Source organism: Acanthaster planci, linkage group LG19 (genome assembly GCF_054643075.1).
Source record: "Acanthaster planci isolate LZ-2023a linkage group LG19, COTS_SCS, whole genome shotgun sequence".
Taxonomy (NCBI): domain Eukaryota; kingdom Metazoa; phylum Echinodermata; class Asteroidea; order Valvatida; family Acanthasteridae; genus Acanthaster; species Acanthaster planci.
In genome coordinates this window covers 9,703,051-9,725,145 of record NC_141795.1, presented here as the reverse complement: position 1 = coordinate 9,725,145, position 22,095 = coordinate 9,703,051, and the positions used below count along the sequence as shown (strand labels likewise).

Genomic DNA, 22,095 nt, shown 5'->3' with positions numbered 1-22,095 from the left:
ACTCAATAATGAGGGGCCTTCCATTAGTACTGCACCAGAGAAATTTGTCACATGTGTTCTGAGGCTTTGCAGGTAAAGCTGCGGGTACATAATAGATTTTTCAACCAGTCCATAAATCTCTTCTAACCAACCCACTACTGCCACAAAATTCAACTACAGTGTATGTACACTACATTTATGCACATGTTGCTGGGTCATTCAACAGTCTTGACAGTAATGCAGGATGGTACGACAGGTAACTCTGTCAGTTTTTTTCCTGGTACATTTATTCTACACTGCCGTCAATGCAAGCTTCAGCCCCAAAACAGGTCCTGAATCTCAGACTTCATCATGGAGAGAGTGGCACCTATGGCAATGGTTGACGATGAGGCAATGGACCACAAGTGAGAAAGAAGCTGCAAACTACAGGATTGGTGTTGGTAATGCTGACATCACAGGCCCAGCAGCTGAAGTTCCTATGGTAAAGTCTTCACAAATTTTAAAATGCACACAAACTAATGTACATAAATTCAATTCCCTTGAAAGTAATCCATTCAGGCTGTTTATAGAGTGTGGTTACTTTTTCAAACCCTTCACAATTCTGGTGTGTACGAAAATACATGTACACTGTAACTTGTGAACAAGTTCAGTTGTCAGCAGCATAGCGAGCGGGTGGTGTGGGGGAGTTGAACCCCCCCAATAATTCTTTTCAGTCGGCAAATAAAGGGTCAGTTGGCAAATGAAACTGAAATCGACGTCATGAATTATTGACGTACGTTGACCAGTCGGCCACCAGCATTTCCCTGAAGCTGCCTGAAGGTGTGTAATGCTTACAAAATAGCTGCTAGCCTATTGAGGATTAACATCAGTTTTTGTCGGAATCTGCCCGTCCTACGGTCCAAAGTCAGGTTGCCAAGTCCTGTGTGTATTTTATATGTGCCTGTCCGAGTCGTGGCCAATCGCAATTGCCACGCATGATCCCGCTCAGTTTCCTTACATACACGAGGCTCATGCACACATGTACAGTACTATAGTACGTGTGTATACGTGAATGCTGCGTTCGAGCGAGCTACTCGTGTTAACTGAGTAGTCTCCTGACATGCCTGAGCACACGAACGGCAGGCGGGCGGGGTGAGGGTCAGCTAGAGTATACTCCCTGTCGACACACAGGATAGGAGTATCCTCCTGACCCGAGAGTAATGCGCGCGCATCCACACTCGGATACCGAGTAATCGCGCGAACGCAGCCTACTGTGTAATATGCATTTCTCCATGGTACATGTACGTGCACTTGTGCGCACGCGGAAAGTATGTACATACATGTAATTAAGTCAAACTAAATTTTGTAAAAAATGTAAATTTTTTTCCTGAAGTGCTGTTGTTTTTTAAAAAAACGAATTTTTGCAGAATTTTGCCAATTTTTCAAAATCGTTCGTCCAGACGATCTTTGGAAAATGCAATTCGCACATGCACATTACCTCTCCACAGTCAGTTGACTCTGTTTTAAAAAATTGTGAATCATGCTTGCTCGTTGCAAGAGCCTACCAATATGTTTTCATTCCTCCGTGCGATATATGAGCAAGTAACATTAAAAACATCCGTGAACTCGCTTTTTGGCGGCACAACTCAAACACATTGTAAACTGTCAAAATTCATCTAGAGTTGAAATTGGTGACCTCAAGAAGAATTTCAATTCATTTTAAGAGATTATTTCAGACTGGAAAAGTGCTAGCACTGGCAAAACAGTACACTGTCTTATAATAACCCCTTCAAAGATAATGTTATAACCCAAACCAGTAAACACGGCCGCTTGTTTTCGAGGTCCGCTCCGACAGCCGTGTTTAACTTGCAATTTCCAGATATTTATTTTCCTGTTTATGCAAATGATCTCTATGTCAATAATACATGAGTATTTGCCTCATTTTTTGATTGGATTGTGGTTTTTTACGTGCAACAACGTCTGGCCAGTGACTATGCAACGAGGCAGAGTGCCTTTTTATGTGCAGTAAAGAAACTGCACAATGACTGTACAAGGTGCAAGCTTATCGAGGTGCCGTGACTCGCAATTCGGTCACTGTGCAGCTGTATGATCAAGCGTTGTTCATATTTCGAATCCACGCCACATCATTATATTTTCAAAAGAAGAGAGTTTAACTTCAAAATAAATTTGTCGAGTTCGATCCTCGAACTGAATGAATGGGGTTCAAATTTCTGTCAGAGAACTGCCAATCCTGATCTCCACTGCCTTACAAGTGAATCTGTTACAACGTCCTGTGGTCCGATGGTTCATGGATTTTTGCTAGAAAATTTACAGGAGCAGCTCCTTGAACTCCAAAAACAATCATCATTTTTTAGATTTTTTTTTGAAAAAGTTAAATCAAAATGTGAAATAAATCAATGGATTGGTACTAACAGTAAATAACAATCACCCAAAAACCAAAATTCGCTAATTTCTAAATATTACTGCAAATGCAAATCTGACACACCCCCTTAAAACACCCCCTCTGCATTTTACGAATTTCGAGCGTTACGTGGACTAAATTGCCGAACAAGTTACAAGTCGGAAAATTGACCCTGGCACACACCCCCAAAGAAAATGCCTTTGCTATGCCGCTGTCAGTTGTGTTCTGTTGTGCACAAGGATACTTTGTCGTGTTTCACTGAGCATAAAATGCTTACATGTATACATGTGCTGGTACACCTTACATGTACATGTATACAACATGTGCATGTACACAGGCTGTATAATGTCAAATTCTAATCATCGGGCAAGAGTTCTTTTATACCCTTGCTGCCCAGGTAAGTGGTATCCCTCCCTAATTACACAAACTCCAACACCTTGAAATCAAACTCCTACCTTACAGTCAATCACACAGACTCTAACAGGTCTTTACCAGTGTGATTTTCCGTGTGCTTCCTACATATACCATCTGTTTCACAACCACGAAACCCCTTTGTACCCTATGATCGCCGCCGCAATTTGTCACTGGTAATATACAACCTTAGAACTTTGTGCACTGAGGTACATGAGAATGAATATTCATGCATTTGTTGGTGTTTGATATGATCTCATGACAACTCAAATTTAACTAAATTAATGCTTGCACAATTACATGTGTACTTACATTATGCCGTGTGCCCTAAATCTATATGTGCAGTCATTTTCCATAATGAGTGCTTTCTTCTGGAGTTATTTTGGGACTAAATAGCCCGGTTGTTTACAAGATTTTATGTTTTGTTTAATTCATTTTTATTATGGCATTTGCACAAAGGAGTGTTTTATGAGATTTCACAACCACTCCCTGTGATGAAATAACACAATTTGTTACTTATGAATTTAGCTTTCAGTAAAAGTCAACATTTTGTTGGTCAGTCTTAGCTAAATTTGTACCAAGTCTTTGAACACTGATGTATTGGAGGGAGGAGAATAAAATTACAAAATTTACATGGGTAATAGAACAATTTATCAAAATTTTAAAAGTTTATGTACAATGGCAAAAGTAGGTCTAACATCAGGGAGGTTCCTCTCTCTATTTCCTGGTCACAGCAATAATTTGTATTTAATTGCAAGCAAAAAACTACAAGTATCGCTAGGACAACAGACAATGTATTTTGCAAGAAATTTTGCGGAGCTCAATGCTTTCCGTCGTGATTAAGGAATTACCTACATTCGTTTAGGTGATTTCAAATTCGTAGAAGTTCATGAAATTTGGGTTTCGATTTGGGCCATTTGTTTACTACAACGATTAAATCCTGATCGCTGACCGATGTTAAACACAGTCGGGAGCTATTTGTTCTGGGAACCAGACAGCATTAGAGACGATGATCCGAATTGCTGTTTTATCAGCGACTATGTATCTCTCGTAATGAAGCGTTGTGTGTATGCATAAATGCCATGAATGTGTCGAAAACAAGGGAAGAATTCCATATACGAAGTTCACTGTAATATCGCATAATTACTACAAAAGTATCCTTACTTTGATCGCTGAATGAAGACGATTCCAATAGGCATTGAAGAGCTGAACATCATAGGACAGAAATGTGGAGTTTTGGGCACACTTTTGGAGCTACACATGGACCAGGTTTACATCGACAGGCGGCCATCTTTGCTTCTGAAGAACATGGCGAATGCGCACGACGTGTGCGCATGAACCGGATCACATCCGGAAAGAACCATTATGTAACAGGGGTTGGGCTGCCACAAGCATTGAGGTAATTTTATGCATGAATCCGCAACACGAAGAGTGCAGAGAGAGGGCCGTCATCTGTCTGGATGGATCTACACAGTTCACGAAATGCTGCGCAATGTGCCCTACTGTACTTGTACAATTTTTACTTGGGCGAAAATAGTGCGTGTTTTGTGACAATTTTTAAGTTGGACAATTTGTTTAGAAGGAAAAAAGGGGCAAATTTCTTTTAGAGAGTGCTTGTCAGTTGGAGGAGTTTTTTTCTATATTTATACAGAGGGAAGGGGAAAAGGGAGCTGAAACCTGTCTTTAGATTATTGTGTGGCTATCTGCCAAGGCTGACAGCCAGAGCGAGATGTTGTGCGCTCTAAAATGTGAGGGGAGGCTTGTACAGGAGAAGAACATCCTTAAGGATTTGATTGAAGTGGTCTACTCCTGCATGTCGGCAGCGCCACATGTATTCGGCCAGGTAGAACCCAAACTGGTCGCTTCCACTGGTGTGGGTACTGGGCAGACTTCGCTTTAGTTGCCACCACTGGCTCTCAATATTGTTTGTGTGAGCGCCAGTGGATGGATCAACAAAGTTAAGAGAGTGATTTACCGTGAGGTGTTGGAAATCATCTTCATCGAGGCAGTCATACGCTCTCCAACAATCAGTAATGACTGTGGAGCCTGCAGCCACATATTCCTTAATTAGAGGAATAAGTGTTGCCGAATCGCGTTTGGCTACCTCGATGAAGAAAACTTCCTTTGTCTCACGGCAAATCCCGCCCAGTATCCACTTACCCTCAACTAGGCGACCACGATTGTACTTCCGTTTACCGAATTTGGACTCATCTATCTCCACCGTCAGGCCCGGTCCCCCGATCGACGTTTTGCCATGTTGCTGAACAACGTGCAGACAAACTTCACGACAATAGGTATACCAATCTACAACAGTTTCACAACTTGTTCCACCGTCGTAGCTGGCTTCCCTGATTGCCGTGGTATTTGACAGCTTCATTGCCCAGCAGTACATGAGAACAAGGCATTTATCGAGAGGTAGTCGACTGCCGGAAAAGAAACTGCCATGCCGCATACTACGGTTGTGACAATATTGGCGACATGTTCTCTTCGTACACTGCCACATGTAACCATCGGTGATGTCTGCCCTCGGAGTCCACCTCAATAGTCGCCGGCAGGTACGGCACAGAGGCGCCGCTGCTATTAGCCCCCGCTCCTTCAAAAACCCCAGGGTCTTTTCCGGGGTGATAGTCACCTCTCTCACCAAGCGCGTAAGACTCCAATTCTCGCTCATAGTGCATGTATTGCTAATGGATGAAGCTGGACTCCACCTGAGTTCTTATATAGCCTTGGACTGAAATTCCTTCTTTCGTACGGCCGACTGCATTTTTACCTGTTCTTTCTCTCTTGGTTTACATAATACGACGGAGATAACTCACGTCATACAGTCAATTGTGCTCAGACATGTACCTTACCTAGTTGATTTCCTTTGGCACAACCTACTTATATTAACAACGGATAGCCACATTTATTAATATTTAAATATTCTAATTTATACAAATATTCGTGAATAATTACATATTCAGTTTCATAAATATTTAATTTTTTTAAATATTCATCTTGACCTCATCTTGACCTCTTCTTAATTCAACCGTAACTTTATATGGAACATATCGACTTTCTCCGGCAACAAGCGCTTGTGTGGCGTGGTCAGTTAGACTGCTGTATTTCTATACCTAACAGTTCTCTTCATTGCAGGTTCGCTTCCCTTTACGACACAATTTGGATTAACTGTATTAAACGTGTATACTAACTGTAATCCTTGTACTAATGACAGGAAAACTGTGGAGAAATAAAAGGACGGGATAGTCAAGGAAAAAGAAAAAGGTAGAGGATATAGTAGGGGAAAAAAAGAACGGCAAAAGGACTCACTTTTTTGCCGTTTTATTGCGTGGGGCCCCTTCTTTTTAAACCTGTCCCCCTAAGTTACTGAACCCCCTTTCACATCTCTATCCCCAAAAATAAATGTCGCCCCTTTTTAAATCTGTCCTGGAGCAAAAATTTCTCCTAAAAAGTGAACTTCGTATATGGAATTCTTTCCGAAAACAACAGTCATTGGGTATTTTCATGGGTGCCTGTCATCATGTGTGATGGGGATTAGACAAGCGAATGGCGTGTGTTCCACACATGCCACGCTGTCTGGCAACAAGTTCACACTCAATCCCAAGCATCTTATGCCTTTCGGTTCATCATTCATCATCAACATTCATAGGCAATGTTACGCTCTAGGATCTACGTAATACTTATAACGCTGTTGGGTTCCCAGATCAAACAGATACCGACTGTGTTTGGCATCGGTCAGCGATCGGGAGTTAGGCCTAATCGCTGTGGGTACACGTACTGATGTAGGCCTAGTATTACTAATAAACGAATGGACAAAATCGAAACCAAAATTTCAAGGACTTCTACAAATTGGAAATCGCCCAAATTATTACATCCAAGTATTGATGGGGTGAGTGATCCATACACGCAAAGGGGGTTTCATACTTTCAAGAAGGCATTTTCGCTGATGAGCAACGTAAGTGCGACTTGATTCAAGTCTAACATGTCTAAACTCCAAGTTACTCAGATCAGACTAACCATGCTAACGTTAGGCCCTAGGCTTATTAAGCTCGCGCTAGCTTGCAAGGCTAGTGACAAAATTTGCCTTTTATTTTTCTTATCAATGGATTATAAAATCATGTGCAACTTACTGTGCTCTGATAATCTGACAATTAGCATGCGAAGTCTGTCATCCACTATTTTGTCTGGATTACCGCTGCCCACGAAGTTGGCCAAGCTTGCAAAAGTTGCAGCCAAATTAAAAGTTGCGTACGTGTACATGTACGTGTCTTGTTTTTTCGAGGGTCATAGGGGTCGGCACCCCTGGCCGAGACGACATATACTGAATTCCTTAAGAAGTCAGGGAACCAGAGAGATCAGATTTCAGCGGCTAGCATTTGCTCAATTTCGTCTCCGTCTCAGGCTGTGTCTCCAAAATCAGTCTCCGATTGTGGCCCTGAAGCATACAAGTTAAATTGAAATATTGAACCCTTTTTCTCTTTGCATCTTATTTTATGTTTCTGTGGCACTACTGGGTTTGCTTTCTGGATATCAGTCTCAAAGTTTGGTGGTGTAAAGAAAAATTATGCCTGAGACCACGAGTTAGAGTACTGGAAACATGGACATTTAAAAGCGCTCGCGCGGCTAGCCGGCATGCACTGCATGCATGCAGCGCGCTAGCGCGAGCGCGCGACTCGACTTGACAAGTTAAGTGCAGATAGGGAGTAGCGCCGCCAACGCTGGAATGTACTAGATTGGGTCACTGACTCATAATCATGTAGTGACTTACATGTGCATGGGCGCATCTGTCTTTGTGCACCAGCTATGGAAAAGTCCCAGATTTTTACGGCTTTTGTACGATTATTTGCATACCTGCGTCTATATTCCAAAACAGTGCGTCAACAAAGCCGATGCCCAAAAAAATGAACACACAATAAGATAAATTAAGAGCACTGACTGTGTATATTTTGTCAATATCATTACATTCTTCTATGCACAAACAACGCAAACGCCAGCGCGTATGCGCTGTAGATAAATTTTTACGCAATTTTTTTAATCAGATTTTATCGGCACCCAATGCACGTTGCATTTAAAGTACATGGTATTCATTCTATCTGATTTCGAATGTTCTACAAGTACGGACACGAATTCAAATTGTCGGCGTCGAATTTTCTTCGCGTGGAAAACTCTAGTATAGCTCTATGAATATATCTCATTTCCTCCGTGGACCTCTATCATGGGGCAGCCATCTTACTTTTTTACCAGTTCAAAGTAATAACTAAACTGAGGCAGGAGGGAAAAAGTCTGTTCCCTTTATCAATAAGTTACTCGCCAATAGGTCTAAAGGGGACAAGACAAACAGGGCACTGCAGAATTCATCAAGGCCGGCGCTTATTAATCACCGTCGTCGGCCGAGCAAACGCAACAACAATGTGAACTGGCGTAACATTCACGTATGCAGTGCCATTAATATTAATTGTGCGGTGTTGACAATCATGTGCAATGTATTAAAGGTTTTCTGGACCAATTCAGAAAAAAAGTCGTTCAGTTCCTTCACACGAGCAATCGATAATCAAAAGCAGGCATTCGAATTCGTTATTGAGCAATTCTTTCTAGAAATACCCTCAGTCAAATTCCAAAAGTTGTTTGGTTCATTCACATTCGTCAATCGGACTTAGAAAGAAGTCAATAAGGCATTCAAGTTAGTCTATACGCAATCACATTTCACTTGTGGGAATTCAAATTCGTTCCAATGATGAGCGCTTTCTGGATCCTATTGAAATCTGATTTTCTGAGGGAAGAAAAGGTTTAACGGTGGATCTTGAGAAAACCTTTTTTTCATCATACTTTTATCCAAAATTGTTGCGGTCGGGTTCTTATAGAAAAGTTAGAATCGTAGGTTGGAGCGATAACGCTTTTAAAAAAGTTTTTCACATGTTTTACATGTATGGAGGCTAACCCTGAATTTGTTTTCGTTAACTTCAACAAGTACATATATTTTGAAATGGTCCAAATAATCAAAATAACACAAAACACTAAATGAACAGCATCAGTATACTCACAACAAAGAGCAATACAAAAACGCTCTGATTCGACTCAAGAAATAGGCGTAGATACAAAGAAGGGATAAAGGAATCATTCACCATCACCAAAACGATTGTGGAACAAGAATATTATATAGATCGACCTATAGGCCTAATAAAAGGCCAACGGCATTCACTCCAATACTCCTAAATCGAACACTCAGTACGCGAAATAGATTTACCATAAACGAAAAATAAATCACGCCCAATCTATAAAAGATCATGCAAGTTGATTACTTTGAATCTGACTGCACATATTGCTATAAAAACAAAGATTATATTGAAGAATGGTGGTAGTACGGTTTTTAAAGTCGAAATGGGATGACAGAAACGAAACTAAACGGCAAAACTAAAAAGATTGTGTGCATGAAAACGAATCCCAAGAAACCCAAGAACAAACCGAACCATATATCATCTCTGCGAATGTGACTTGACGAAAATGAGCCAGTTTTGCAGAAATTGGCCCAGGAAAGCCTACGCCTAAATAATAATAATACCAATAATAGGCCTGCTGTTCATTCACATGCTTTGCTCTGGATGGAACAAGAAGCTCCGAAGCACTCATCCACCATAAGGCTGCATATCTGGGCCTTGTACACTGTGGCTTTCCCTTTGGCATTTATAGTTTGTTGGCAACCCTCTTGAGAGCTCCCAGCTTCTGTCCAGCTCTGGCTGCAATGTTGGAGATGTGATTAGTCCGGGTGAGTTTTTTGTCAACAGTAACTCCTAGGATTTCCAGCTCATCCTATTCTGTCAGTTTGACGTTTCCAAAAATAGGTCTGTCCTTGTTGGATTCCTCTTTCTAGAGGTGGCCAGGGCTTTACACTCGGATAGCTCGAAAGTCACTTTCTGTTTATCTGCTCAGTTCTTCATTCTCTCCAGGTCTCCATTCAAGCTTGCAGTTGCAGCTCTGCTGTTATTGCCTGTTTTGATCTCGCAGAAGTTAGAGACATCTGCGTTTATATACTTGTATAGGGTGTTCTCACCCTCATCTCCTACATCATCAATGAAGACGGTGAACAGCAGTGTTCCCAATATACATGTAGAGCCCTGGGGAACAGAAGCATTGATGGACATGGTAGTTGAAGCCTGCCCAGATAGAACCACTTTGATGGAACTGTTGGAAAGGTAGCTTACATTCCAGTAGCGTAGCTTGCCGGAGACTCCCTTGCTTTTGAGTTTGGAATAGGGTCCATTATGACATACATTGTAGAAAGCACCCTGAGTTGACGTCCAGGGCAATAAGACGCACTTCGTAGCCTTTGTCCAGAACATTGGACCATTGCTGAGAGAGGATGGTGGGGATGTCAGCTGTGCTATGATAAGGTATGAATCCAAACTGACTGTCTGAGATGAGGTGGTGCTGCAACAGGTACTTCTGAAGCTGAGTCTATACCACTGCCTCCATGACTTTGCTAATGTTACTAAGGAGGGAGATGGGTCGGTACATGGATGGGGATGGACTTTGAGCCCCTCTTGTGTACTGGAATGACTGGCACATCCATGTACGAAGCACAGATCAAAATTGAAGGCCGAGAGGGTATGCCAGCTCGGCACAACACTCCTTCATCGCTGGTGGGAATCCCATCAGGACCAGTAGGCTTGTCTGGTTTTAATTTACACAGGATCTTCCCAATGTCCTTGGCTTTGAAAGCTGTCTTCCATGGTGCATGAAGTTGTATTTTGCACTTCTGGAGCAGTTTCTTCCGTATTCTCAACTTGGCATTTATGGCAAAAGTCTGGCCGATAGTCTTTCAGGCTTTCCTTCACAGTAGTGTAGATATGGCTTTCGCCTGTCAACACAGCTACATCAGCCCTGGCTGTTCTACCGGAGAGGGCGTTCATTGTGTGCCACTATTTCTTGCTACTGATACTTCCGTCTGAGAGTTAATTCTCCAGCTTTTGATTGTACTTTCCTCTAGCTTGTCTCTCGATCCGACTGTATGCCTTTCTGGCATTTCAAACCTTGTTCTCTAGTATCTTTCTTTAGTTTCCTGAATAGCCGTCGTTTCCTGGCCACATTTTTCTTGCAATGGTCATCAAACCAGATTTTGTTGGCAGTTTTATCTTGCTTGGGATGAAGATGTCCATCGCGTCGCAAATAATGGTGATAACACTGTTGCAAGCTTCTTCAAGATCGTTCCTCAGGATTGATAGGATAAGATCTGTGGGACGTTTACATGAGGAACTGTAGAGAAACCTATAGGGGAATAAGTCATTGGTTGAGCAAGGTTTTTCAGTTCGAGCTGGACCAAGAAAGGGCCCTGTTTTCTTAACAACGGAGGCTCCTTTGGTCGGAACTGAACTTACTGGTTCACGAACACCTAGGAAATCCACACGTAACTGTCGCATCACTATCAACAAACTGAACACACTCGATCAACGTAGCTCTTTTTAATCGATTGGGGGTATACCGTACTTCTGCTCTAGGCGTATATATAGAGCCTGAAAGTTGACCCCTGATGGTGCGCTTCCGGAATCCTTAGATAGGAAAACTCACGTGCAAAAATGTTACAATTTTCAATTTTTTGGTTCATTTACTGCTTTAAACAGTCACCTCAGAAAAAAGCCTTTGTCAAGTATTTTGTAATTTTACAGACACTGAAATATTACTTTGCCAGAAAGAGAATATCCTGCTAAATTGTGACTTCTCACATCCGAAGACCTAAAATACACAAAGACCAGTGCAATTCTGCGTTCTCGTATACAGATGAACGGTTACGAAATTATATTTTATGGTATAATTCTTTCCGTAAAAGCCAAAATAAAAACGGAACAAAATATGTCAAATATTTTTCAGTATATAAGTAAATAAATTCAAAGGAATAACCTGCGTTTTATGAAAGATTCTAAAGTTTAATCCAACCTTTACTGACAAGACTCAGGTCAACTCGACTGACTGCAGGTAGGTAAATCTTTGTAACGTTGTATAATCTCGTTTTCACAAAGCACATGAAGTGAAGACAAACGTGCTTGAACAAGTTGAACGGGGAGACCTAGAGGAGGTGGAAGGTCGTTAATGAAAGTACCCATCTCCGGGTGACTTTTCAAAACATTGCTTGGGGAATACAAAGGTAATTCTGACATGAGTGTTTCTTGGGTGGTTTCAGTTTATCGGACGTGACAAAACGGCCCCATGTTAAGTCCCCATAGGCGGACCGTGCGACGGAGGGTTCCGGAAACTCGCTGCGTGCCTTTTGCTTTCAGGCTGGTGATTCCGTTGTGTGCGCATTCCAGAGAATCGAGTTGGCCTACTTTTACTTTTCACAAACTCATCAGGGCACCCGGTACGTAGTGCGGCACTTCCAGCGCGCACACCCTGCATTTTCGTTTTCACGAATTGGGACCTAAATTCTACCAGTTAAACGACTTCTTTTGTAAGGAATCAGGTATAGGGATGGATTGAATTCATGCCAAACCTTTCAAAGCATATTTCTGCGTACTGTATGTTACATTAAGGAGAAATGACGAGGTCGAAACGACGAAAGTGGAGATTCTTTGATTCGAATGGGCGAGGACGCGTACTTCGCGTCCGAATCATTTGAATCAAGGTTTTTGAGTCGTTTCTCCGACTAAAACCATGTCTCTCCCCGCTATTATTGTCCATATTGTACAAAAGAACAAAAAGCCTTTACTGATACCTCGACAGCAGCGAGATGAATTCCATCATTTGTCCAGCGTTGGCTACCTATGTACATGTACACTTGCATGTACATGTACATGTACATAAAAAGCTTTATTCCTGTCTCAAACCGTTGTAACTCCTCGGCTGGGTGCACAACTGTTTTTCATTCACAGGCACAGTACATGCTTTACACGAAGTTACACACAGACATGCAGTAGACACCATCAGTGTATCGCATGATACACACTGTCTTACGGTCGAAATGGATTTATACCTACATGTACATATGTTAGTTGCAGAATTATACTAAATTTAAATTAGCAAAGACTATCGATATGACTGTACAGAGCTGGGTACCTTTTACACCACCACCAAGCAAGTTTCTCGAGTGACTGATTTGAAAACTACAGTTCACTGCTCTTCAAATAGAATATCTAAATTAAAATGAAAAAAAAAGATGAAATAAAACTAAAATGGAAGGGATATGTAAAAATGAAGGAGACAAATTAAAAACATTATACAGTGCAATGTAAGGAGCGGTTCGCTTTAATTGAAAATCGCTTATCTCAACAGAAAATGTTACCGCAGCAAATCTAAAGATTTGCGTGTTATTAACGGTATTGAAAGTCTAAAGCAATCTACTTTATTTTTGAGAGCGCCTCTCGAGTCACCGTGTTTGACGTTTGCAACCTAATGTCACAAGTGCTTTCTGTGTCTATCAAGTCAAGTTTGGGCTATCAGTTTTTGAAGGATGTCCAAACTGGTATTCGTAAGAATAATCGACACTTTACTGACTAGGGCCATTTGGCATGCGTGCATAATTATGAATTTTCTTGTTTATACCCAGCCAGAAATGAGACCGAAGAGGACAGAACCTGTGTGTGTAGCAGTGCTACACGGAAAAATGAAAAAGGAAGGGGCCGCGGCGTGTTGCAAAAAAGTGCTACACCATTGACTTGTGCACAAACCCGCTACCACACAGACACAGTCAGTTCTGTTCTGCTAGCTCTACGCGTACGCGGATATGTGAACTTCTGCTGGTTAATGCGCATGCTCAGTTCTGCAGCAGTGTAGCGTTGCTACAAGGAAGACCGTGTGGATTCGGCCGTCTCATTTCTGGCTGCAGGTGTGTTGTGTTAGGTCTATGATTATAACGTGATATGTCACATGATCTGTCCATTGACTCGTGATTTACCCGATGGATTGTAAGGGCGCAACTCTCTCTCCTTCTTCCGTCTGAATTTTTGTCCGAAGTGCAGCTACAGAGGCAATGGCGGGCCATATTGTGCTTTTGACTTTTTTAGTGTTACTTGTCACCGCACGCGGCATTCCGGGTCCAAGAGAAGATCTGTCCAACGATGGAATCGCGAAAGTGGAGGCTGTTAATACGCCGAACTACAAAATTGGTGTTGGAATAGCAGACATCACGGGACCAGCAGCTGAAGTCAACATGGTATCTGCCTTCTTGGCTGAAAAATTCGACAAATACATGTATATCACTCTGTGATCACCCTTAGACATGTTAAATGTTTGACCTTGTTATAGTCTGACTTGGGAAAGAGTTCCATACACCGGCAAAACTTGATGCCCCTGTGCCCCGTGTACAAACTCGAGACTTGTCTGAAAAACTATAGCTATAGTAAATACATGTACTTAAGAATTTTCCCGGCTAAATTTCATTTTTTAAGGACATATTATCACTTGCTGGTGGCTGTTGAAATATTTTAAGGGAAAATCAATGTTGTCTGTATATGTTCTGCTCCCGCTTACATATCTTAGTGACGTACATGTCCTTAGATCTCGGCAAGCATTTCTTATTTTCCCTGGATGTTGGACATGTTGCCAATTGTTGGACTAGGGAGGCCAGCGAATGGCAAGTTTCTGTGTTTGTATCTACCGTTTTTGTATGTTTTGTTTGTATTTGGCCATTTTCATCAATCCTTTTTCCACAAATACCATCATCAGTGCAGTAAAATAAAGCCACTCTGAATGGAAGGAACCTTCTTGTACAAGTAGGGCCTAAATAATAATGTTTTAATCTTATTTGAGATTTGATGAGGGAAAAAGGACTTTTAGTTTACCTGTCAATTGTCAACTTGACTAGTTGACCTGTCTTAATGGATGACTTGTCTTTCCGTTTGATGCACAGACATTTACATGTAAGTTGTACTGGTTATTTTGTTGTAACAGTGGAGTTGTCCCAAGTCGAGTTGGCAAACAATTGAGTTGTCTGAGCCCAATTTCTATCATCAATGATAACAAAGTGTGTACAAGTTCATGCATATGTTTCAGTCTTCTTGGTCGGATTTCACAGCGCTGCTAGGCATACATTTTTTATGATTGCAGAGGCTCCAAATTATTTCATTGAGACTGTAAGCAGGAAGCACAGCAGAGGGCACACTTACCTTGGATTAAAAATTTGTTTAACTTAGTGAAGCAATGCCATGAAAAAGTGCTCAAATTAAACAAAATCTGCAGTATGGTAATACATTTAAACACAGCCTTTTGGCTATAAGCTCCATGAAATTAAGTCCTCGTCACATGTTACTCCTTGATGAACAGCCTGCAGGAAATTGATACTACTCAATTGTGCAGTTCACTCAGTTTCATGGTACAGTGGTTCTTGAATTGGCCTTGAAAACCGCACAATCGCAATCTCAAATCCCTGCCAGGCCACACTAACAAACTGCAGTTGTTGTTGTTTTGTTTTGTTTCATCCCAAAAAGTTCTGATATCTTCATTTAATGTTTTAAATCTAATTCGAAGTTAAATTGCAGAATATGTTATTTTGTTTTTTGTGATCTTTGGTTCTGGAGCAGTTGTAAGGAAAAAAGACTGAGATTTGTCACTGTAAACTGTCAAATTCCCCCTCCCCCAAACACTCACGGTGGCAACTTACAGTTGCCACCGTATGCCAGCAAAACTAGCAAAAGCTGGAAATAAAGACCCAATTTGCATTGATACCTCTAAATGTACATGTAGGTTTGATTTCCATCTTTGAATGTACGTTTAAGCAAAGAACCAGATGCAGCTTTTTCTCGACAGAATTCCCCCCAAAGAAAAACCACTGTTATAAAGGCTAACGATCTTTGGACTTGTTAATTGTAGGATTTTATCACTGTCTGCCGGTGTTTTCATTCTGACATGATGTATTTTTATACATGTACTTCATAATCTGAAAGTGTATTTTCCCTCCTATACCGGCAGTTATCTTTGCAGACTATTTCTCATAGCAGATCCTCCAGATTCTGCAGATTTACTGATACTTGTCTTCCTCTGTTCAACAAGTTTAATATTAGATTTAATTTTATTTTATTGTTAAATTTTTTTTTTATTTTGTGTAACATTTTAATGATGAGATTTTCATATATGCAGATAATGTAGATAATGGAAGTGATGTACTGAACAACCAGAAGATGGTATGCACTGATACTTTTTGGGCAGCTGCAAGTATTTTGAAAATAATGAGGACACCACAAATACCAAATGTCTTAAAATGTCAAAATGACGTTTTTCCCCCAGATGGGATACGCCAATCCTTCGCAAATAACTGGTGGTATCCACCTTCGTCAGTTCAGCCGAGCTTTTATCATCGCTGATATCAATAAACCAGATCACAGGGCTGTCTTTGTCAGCATTGATGCAGGAATGCAAGATCAGCTGGTAACGCTTGAGGTATGACAGATTTAACATGGGTGTGGGTGTCATTTGTGCTTGATTTGTAGGATGATTGATACATGCAGGAGCAGAGTAGGAGATGGACGGGATAATGGGATAGAGGCTGAGGAGATGGGCGATATGATGGGATAGAGGCTGAGGAGATGGAAGGGATGATGGGATGGAGGCTGAGGAGATGGATGGGATGATGGGATGGAGGCTGAGGAGATGGATGGGATGATGGGATGGAGGCTGAGGAGATGGAAGGGATGATGGGATGGAGGCTGAGGAGATGGATTGGATGATAGGATGGAGGCTGAGGAGATGGAAGGGATGATGGGATGGAGGCTGAGGAGATGGATGGGAGGATGGGATGGAGGCTGAGGAGGTGGATGGGATGATGGGATGGAGGCTGAGGAGATGGATTGGATGATAGGATGGAGGCTGAGGAGATGGAAGGGATGATGGGATGGAGGCTGAGGAGATGATGGGATGATGGGATGGAGGCTGAGGAGATGATGGGATGATGGGATGGAGGCTGAGGAGATGGATTGGATGATAGGATAGAGGCTGAGGAGATGGAAGGGATGATGGGATGGAGGCTGAGGAGATGATGGGATGATGGGATGGAGGCTGAGGAGATGATGGGATGATGGGATGGAGGCTGAGGAGATGGAAGGGATGATAGGATGGAGGCTGAGGAGATGGAAGGGATGATGGGATGGAGGCTGAGGAGATGGATGGGATGATGGGATGGAGGCTGAGGAGATGGATGGGATGATGGGATGGAGGCTTAGGAGATGAACGGGATGATGGGATGGAGGCTGAGGAGATGGAAGGGATGATGGGATGGAGGCTGAGGAGATGATGGGATGATGGGATGGAGGCTGAGGAGATGATGGGATGATGGGATGGAGGCTGAGGAGATGAACGGGATGATGGGATGGAGGCTGAGGAGATGGAAGGGATGATGGGATAGAGGCTGAGGAGATGGAAGGGATGATGGGATGGAGGCTGAGGAGATGGAAGGGATGATGGGATGGAGGCTGAGGAGATGATGGGATGATGGGATGGAGGCTGAGGAGATGAACGGGATGATGGGATTGAGGCTGAGGAGATGGAAGGGATGATGGGATGGAGGCTGAGGAGATGGAAGGGATGATGGGATGGAGGCTGAGGAGATGAACGGGATGATGGGATGGAGGCTGAGGAGATGGAAGGGATGATGGGATGGAGGCTGAGGAGATGGAAGGGATGATGGGATGGAGGCTGAGGAGATGATGGGATGGGGGCTGAGGGGATGATGGGATGGAGGCTGAAGAGATGGATGGGATGATGAGATGAGGCAGAAAATAAATGATAGGATGGGGTGGGTGGAGTTGGGAAATGGATGGAATGATGGCTGTGGGATGAAGTACCAGACTGATGGGATGATGGGATGGGCAGAGTAGGATATGGATGGAATGATGGGATGAGGGCAAAGTAGGAGATTGGTGGGATGATGGTACACGTACATGGACCTGTATGTGGGCAGAGTATGAGATGGATGGAATGATGGGATTGGGGCAGAGTAGGAGATGGATTGGGATGATTGGATGGGGATGGAGTACCATATTGATGGGATGGGAGTGAAGAACACATACGTGTAACAGATAGGTGGGGTTTTGGGTTTAGGGTAAAGTAGGAGATAGATGGAATGATGCGATGAGGGCAGAGGAGGAGATGGATAGGATGATGAGGGGTGGTACCGGATTGATGGGATAGGGTGAAGTACCTGTACTTGTAGGAGATGGGTGGGATGATGGTGTGGGGGTAGCATAGTTTAATTTAGCAGCGCCATTTGTAAGTTACATTGATGTCTCTCAACAGCTCTTTTTCAATTAATGGAGATTCATTGAAGCAGTGAGCCATGGTGGCTTCACCATTCTAGTTGTCTAAATGGATTGTTGTAGTGTGTTTACAAATCTTTCATTGAAATATTAGTTGTATGATAGACATTGAGGTTTTACCAGTTCAAATTTCAAAGTTCATATCATTTATTAAATTTGTTTACAGTTTTTTCAAATGCTTTCAAATTCCACCCACAAGTTCACCTTGTTTAAATTGGATGTGATACTGTTAGAGTATGATCTGTCACAATTCAAAGACTGATTGTTTACAATTTGTTCTGGGTATTTTACTCTTAGTTTGTGGAGCTGTGTCTGGTAATACTGTGTATGGACTTACATGTACTGAAGCCTGCTTTTCACAGATTAAAATTTACAAGTCAGTACATGTAAGTTCCTCATTTCCCTTTTTTCAGTGAAAATTTTGACGGAAGAAAGTTACCTGTATTACCCTTTCTAACAGGTTATCAAACTGCTTCAAGCCAAGTACAAGGGGCTGTACTCTATCAAGAATGTGGCTATCAGTGGAACCCACTCTCACTCTGGAGTTGCTGGCTTCTTAGAACACCTTCTCTTCCAAGTGACATCCTTAGGGTTTGTCCCACAAGCCTTCCATGCCCAGGTCAACGGCATTGCTCAGGTTAGTGGGAAAGTATGTATACATGGACTGTAGTTGTAATTTGTTTTCAATTTCTACGTATCTACAAGTGCAGTGAGACTTGCAATCAGTCTGGATTAACGAGTAATCATCCAACTGTTACTGGGTTAATCCAATATGACCACAAATTAAAAATATTAATAATACTGATGATATTGTATTTATTTGTGAACTACAAATTTCATACAGTCCTGTTCAAATGCGCTGTACAAAAAAACATGAAGCTACAATGCTGTTTACAATGTAGCTGAAGGCATTCCAAGGCCTTAGACAGCTGCCAAATGACCCATATCTATCCAAGGAGGAAGGAAAACACAGGAACTCTGAGAAAGGCTGAGATAAACTCTCAACAACCTTGGAACAACTCTACTTACATGTACATCCCAGACAGATGATTGATCCCATGACGGTGGTGACAGACCAGACCTTTGCGCACAAGCCATCCTTACCACCCAATCACTGTAGGCCTAGATATTCTTGATGTGATGCAGAATAGCATCTCCTCCAATATCTGTATTAAACTTGAAAGAAATGGAAATGAAAAGTAAAAAAAAGGGCTGAAGGTGAATATTTCTTATCCCTAGAAATATCCAAAGAAAGAAGTACTATACAGTGTGTTTTTTACTTTATAGTACCGGTACATGTATGTGTACTTTGGTGGCAAAGTACATGTACATGTAGGTGCTCCTTACTGAATGTTTTGAGAATAGATTCTGTATTTTCTATTCTCTTCAGAGTATAGAGAATGCTCACAATAACATGGTGGATGGCAACATATACTATAACTCTGGTACCCTTCTGGATTCAAACATCAACCGCAGCCCAAGTGCTTATGAAAACAATCCCAAAGAAGAAAGAGATAAGTAAGTCAGGAGCACTTGTATCAATGTGGATTTGTACAGTGTGTCTGGTGTTTAGCAGAAGACTTCAGATTCTTTATGCCCAACTGAACCTGTGTGTTGTGCTGTTTCAAGTGAAAAAAGATATTGAGTGGGATGTTAACTATTCTTTGTTGAGATCTGGAAACCTTATGAAGTTGATGTCACATACTTTCAAATTTCAAATACATGCACTTGTCAACCTCACCTCCATGAAATCTGCTTTCTTCAAATTCTTGTGTGAGTAACTAGGGAAACAAAAGGGTCATGTTTTTCCTCAAGGTATTGCTTGAACTGACTAATTCCATGAAAAGTCATGTGACTCCACGTACCAGGCATGCAACCTTTCCTTGGATCTGCTGATTACTTCATTTTTCATTCCACACTCATACAATGTACCGTTGAAAATTGAAAACACTGTATAAAGTCTTGTAAAGATTGGAATTTCCTTGTTTTTGTTGCATGCCTGCATACTAAGAAAGCCCAAGTGAAAAGAGGCCCCGACTATGCACTGCTTGTCACGCTGTTTTGACAATAGACCAAATGACATGAAAGTTTACCCCTTGAAGGTACATGTACAACATTTAAGTAATGTACATGTATTACTTTTATATGAAAAAAAAAAACTTTAGGTAACAAGTTCACAACATAAAACCTAAGAAAAAGATGAGTCTATGAGCAAACTATACACCATTAGTATTTATAGAAGGAGGAAATAACTGCAAAAATATATCACAACAGAGTGAGTTGATTGCGATTACATATGTTGTCATTTGAAGGCCTGGTATGACTCCATGACCCAAGGGTTTTCATTAGACTTGACTGACATGGTTTTTGATATTATTTTAATTATTATGGGTACCTGCCAGTTACCCGGTTCCCATACTATCCATAAATGCACACTACTAGAAACAAGTTTCCCTTGTTCCTGTTCTGCAGATATACAACCAATGTGGATAAACTGATGACTGTCCTCAAATTAGTGGACAAGAATGGCGCAGACCTTGGCATGATAAAGTGAGTACATGTATGACTTCAGGAACATTTGAAATGGGCTTGTACTCAGGTCATTGCTTACCCTTTGTAAAATCTGCAGGCTAGTATGCATTAGGCCAAGTGGCTTCCAATGGTCCTTGTCGTCATCATTGAGGAACTACATACATACTCGCATGTATGTGGGCCCATATTATTTATGTATGACAAGTACATGTGCATTGAGAAGATGGCAACTACATGTAGAGTATGTCTTTGAAATTGACTGGTTAGAATGAATTGGTTACTTTGTTGCAGTTGGTTTGCGGTCCATGGTACAAGCATGAACAATACAAACCACCTCATTAGCGGAGATAACAAAGGATACGCTTCCCAGTTGATGGAGAGTTACTTCAATGAAGATGCTAGACCTGGCAAGGTGGGTGATTAAAATAATAAGATATCATTTTTGAAGAGTTTTGATAAAAAGGAAATCCTTGCTTGTGAGAGACAAGAAATCTCTTTTGCAAGATATAAACCATTTGTTCATGAAAACACCTGTACATACATGTAAGTCCCCTTAAAGATGCTAAATGATTTATCATACATGCAGAAGTTGCTGATGATTTTTGCCAGTGTATGTCACAATCTTTCTGCATATATCCGTTGTGAAACACTGGCGACATTTGCATAAATAGAACATTCTCTAGAATTGTGCTTGAGCTGAAACAATGGCACTTATCATTTAGTGTTTATGTAAAGTTCCTCTCTGTAATTGCTTTCATGATGCAATTCTTTATTCAGGGGAAATTTGTTGCTGCTTTTGCTTCATCAAATCTTGGAGACGTCTCTCCAAACACCAAAGGCGCCAAATGCATTGACAGTGGAAAGCCATGTGACTATAATACAAGCACATGTGATGGCAAGGTATTGGAACAGTTTAAAGATTTCTTTCTCATTAAATAAGAAATTTTGCCCAACACTTTAGGTTTATAGTTGTCTTTGTCAGAAACCTACATGTAGCATTTCTGCTTTTCATATCAGCAATTTAAAAGTCGAATACAATATTGTCAGCTGTTCAGAAATATCACTCCCAGTAACCCTGTATTCCGAAGCCAAGGGAGCTGGTACAGGTTGATATTATGCATCAAAAAAGTTTGTAAGGTCAGAATTTTTGCATGATTGAATATCACCTTTCAGGCCTGAGTCAATTCGAATAATCCACTATTTGAATATTCGACCCTCAAGTTGATAGAATATCTGAATATTCAGTCATACCAACCAGCAGTTTGTTGATGATTAAACCATATACGGAATCAGTTGCAATAATGCACAAAATTGTACAATATAATCGCTAGAATAGCTTCTCACATCTGGGAGTATTTCCAGCCAAGATTTAGCAAGATTTAAGAGATAAACAATACTTCTTGCTGTGTGAAATATTTCTATTCCTTTTAATTTCTTTTACCATTAATCCCCCAGGGTGTATGTAAAAATAATATTGAGAGCAGAGAATTTTGGACTGTTAGGGCCACTGAATAATTTAATATCTGAGTCATGGTCAGA

The 22,095-nt window shown here is 41.4% G+C and overlaps 2 protein-coding genes across 8 annotated transcripts in view; one reads left to right on the top strand and one right to left on the bottom strand.

Annotated features, from left to right (window-relative positions):
* The window catches only part of LOC147796010 (prolyl 4-hydroxylase subunit alpha-1-like), a 52,120-nt gene extending 39,510 nt beyond the window's left edge, over nucleotides 1-12,610 (bottom strand). For 2 of the 6 annotated variants that reach the window (XM_087129943.1, XM_087129949.1), the window contains exon 1: nucleotides 12,495-12,610. In XM_087129943.1, coding sequence (XP_086986069.1) covers nucleotides 12,495-12,581 — 87 coding nt within the window. In that variant the 5' untranslated portion in view covers nucleotides 12,582-12,610. Of the gene's footprint in view, nucleotides 1-2,835; nucleotides 2,957-6,921; nucleotides 7,289-12,494 lie in introns of those variants that run through there. The other 4 variants (XM_087129945.1, XM_087129944.1, XM_087129947.1 and 1 more) reach the window with 4 other exon arrangements.
* asah2 (N-acylsphingosine amidohydrolase 2) overlaps nucleotides 177-22,095 on the top strand; it is a 35,103-nt gene continuing 13,184 nt past the window's right edge. Inside the window, exons 1-7 of one of the 2 annotated variants that reach the window (XM_087129941.1) lie at nucleotides 177-460; nucleotides 16,001-16,153; nucleotides 18,485-18,661; nucleotides 19,415-19,542; nucleotides 20,497-20,574; nucleotides 20,848-20,968; nucleotides 21,334-21,456. In XM_087129941.1, coding sequence (XP_086986067.1) covers nucleotides 224-460; nucleotides 16,001-16,153; nucleotides 18,485-18,661; nucleotides 19,415-19,542; nucleotides 20,497-20,574; nucleotides 20,848-20,968; nucleotides 21,334-21,456 — 1,017 coding nt within the window. In that variant the 5' untranslated portion in view covers nucleotides 177-223. Of the gene's footprint in view, nucleotides 461-13,558; nucleotides 13,932-16,000; nucleotides 16,154-18,484; nucleotides 18,662-19,414; nucleotides 19,543-20,496; nucleotides 20,575-20,847; nucleotides 20,969-21,333; nucleotides 21,457-22,095 lie in introns of those variants that run through there. The other variant, XM_087129942.1, reaches the window with a different exon arrangement.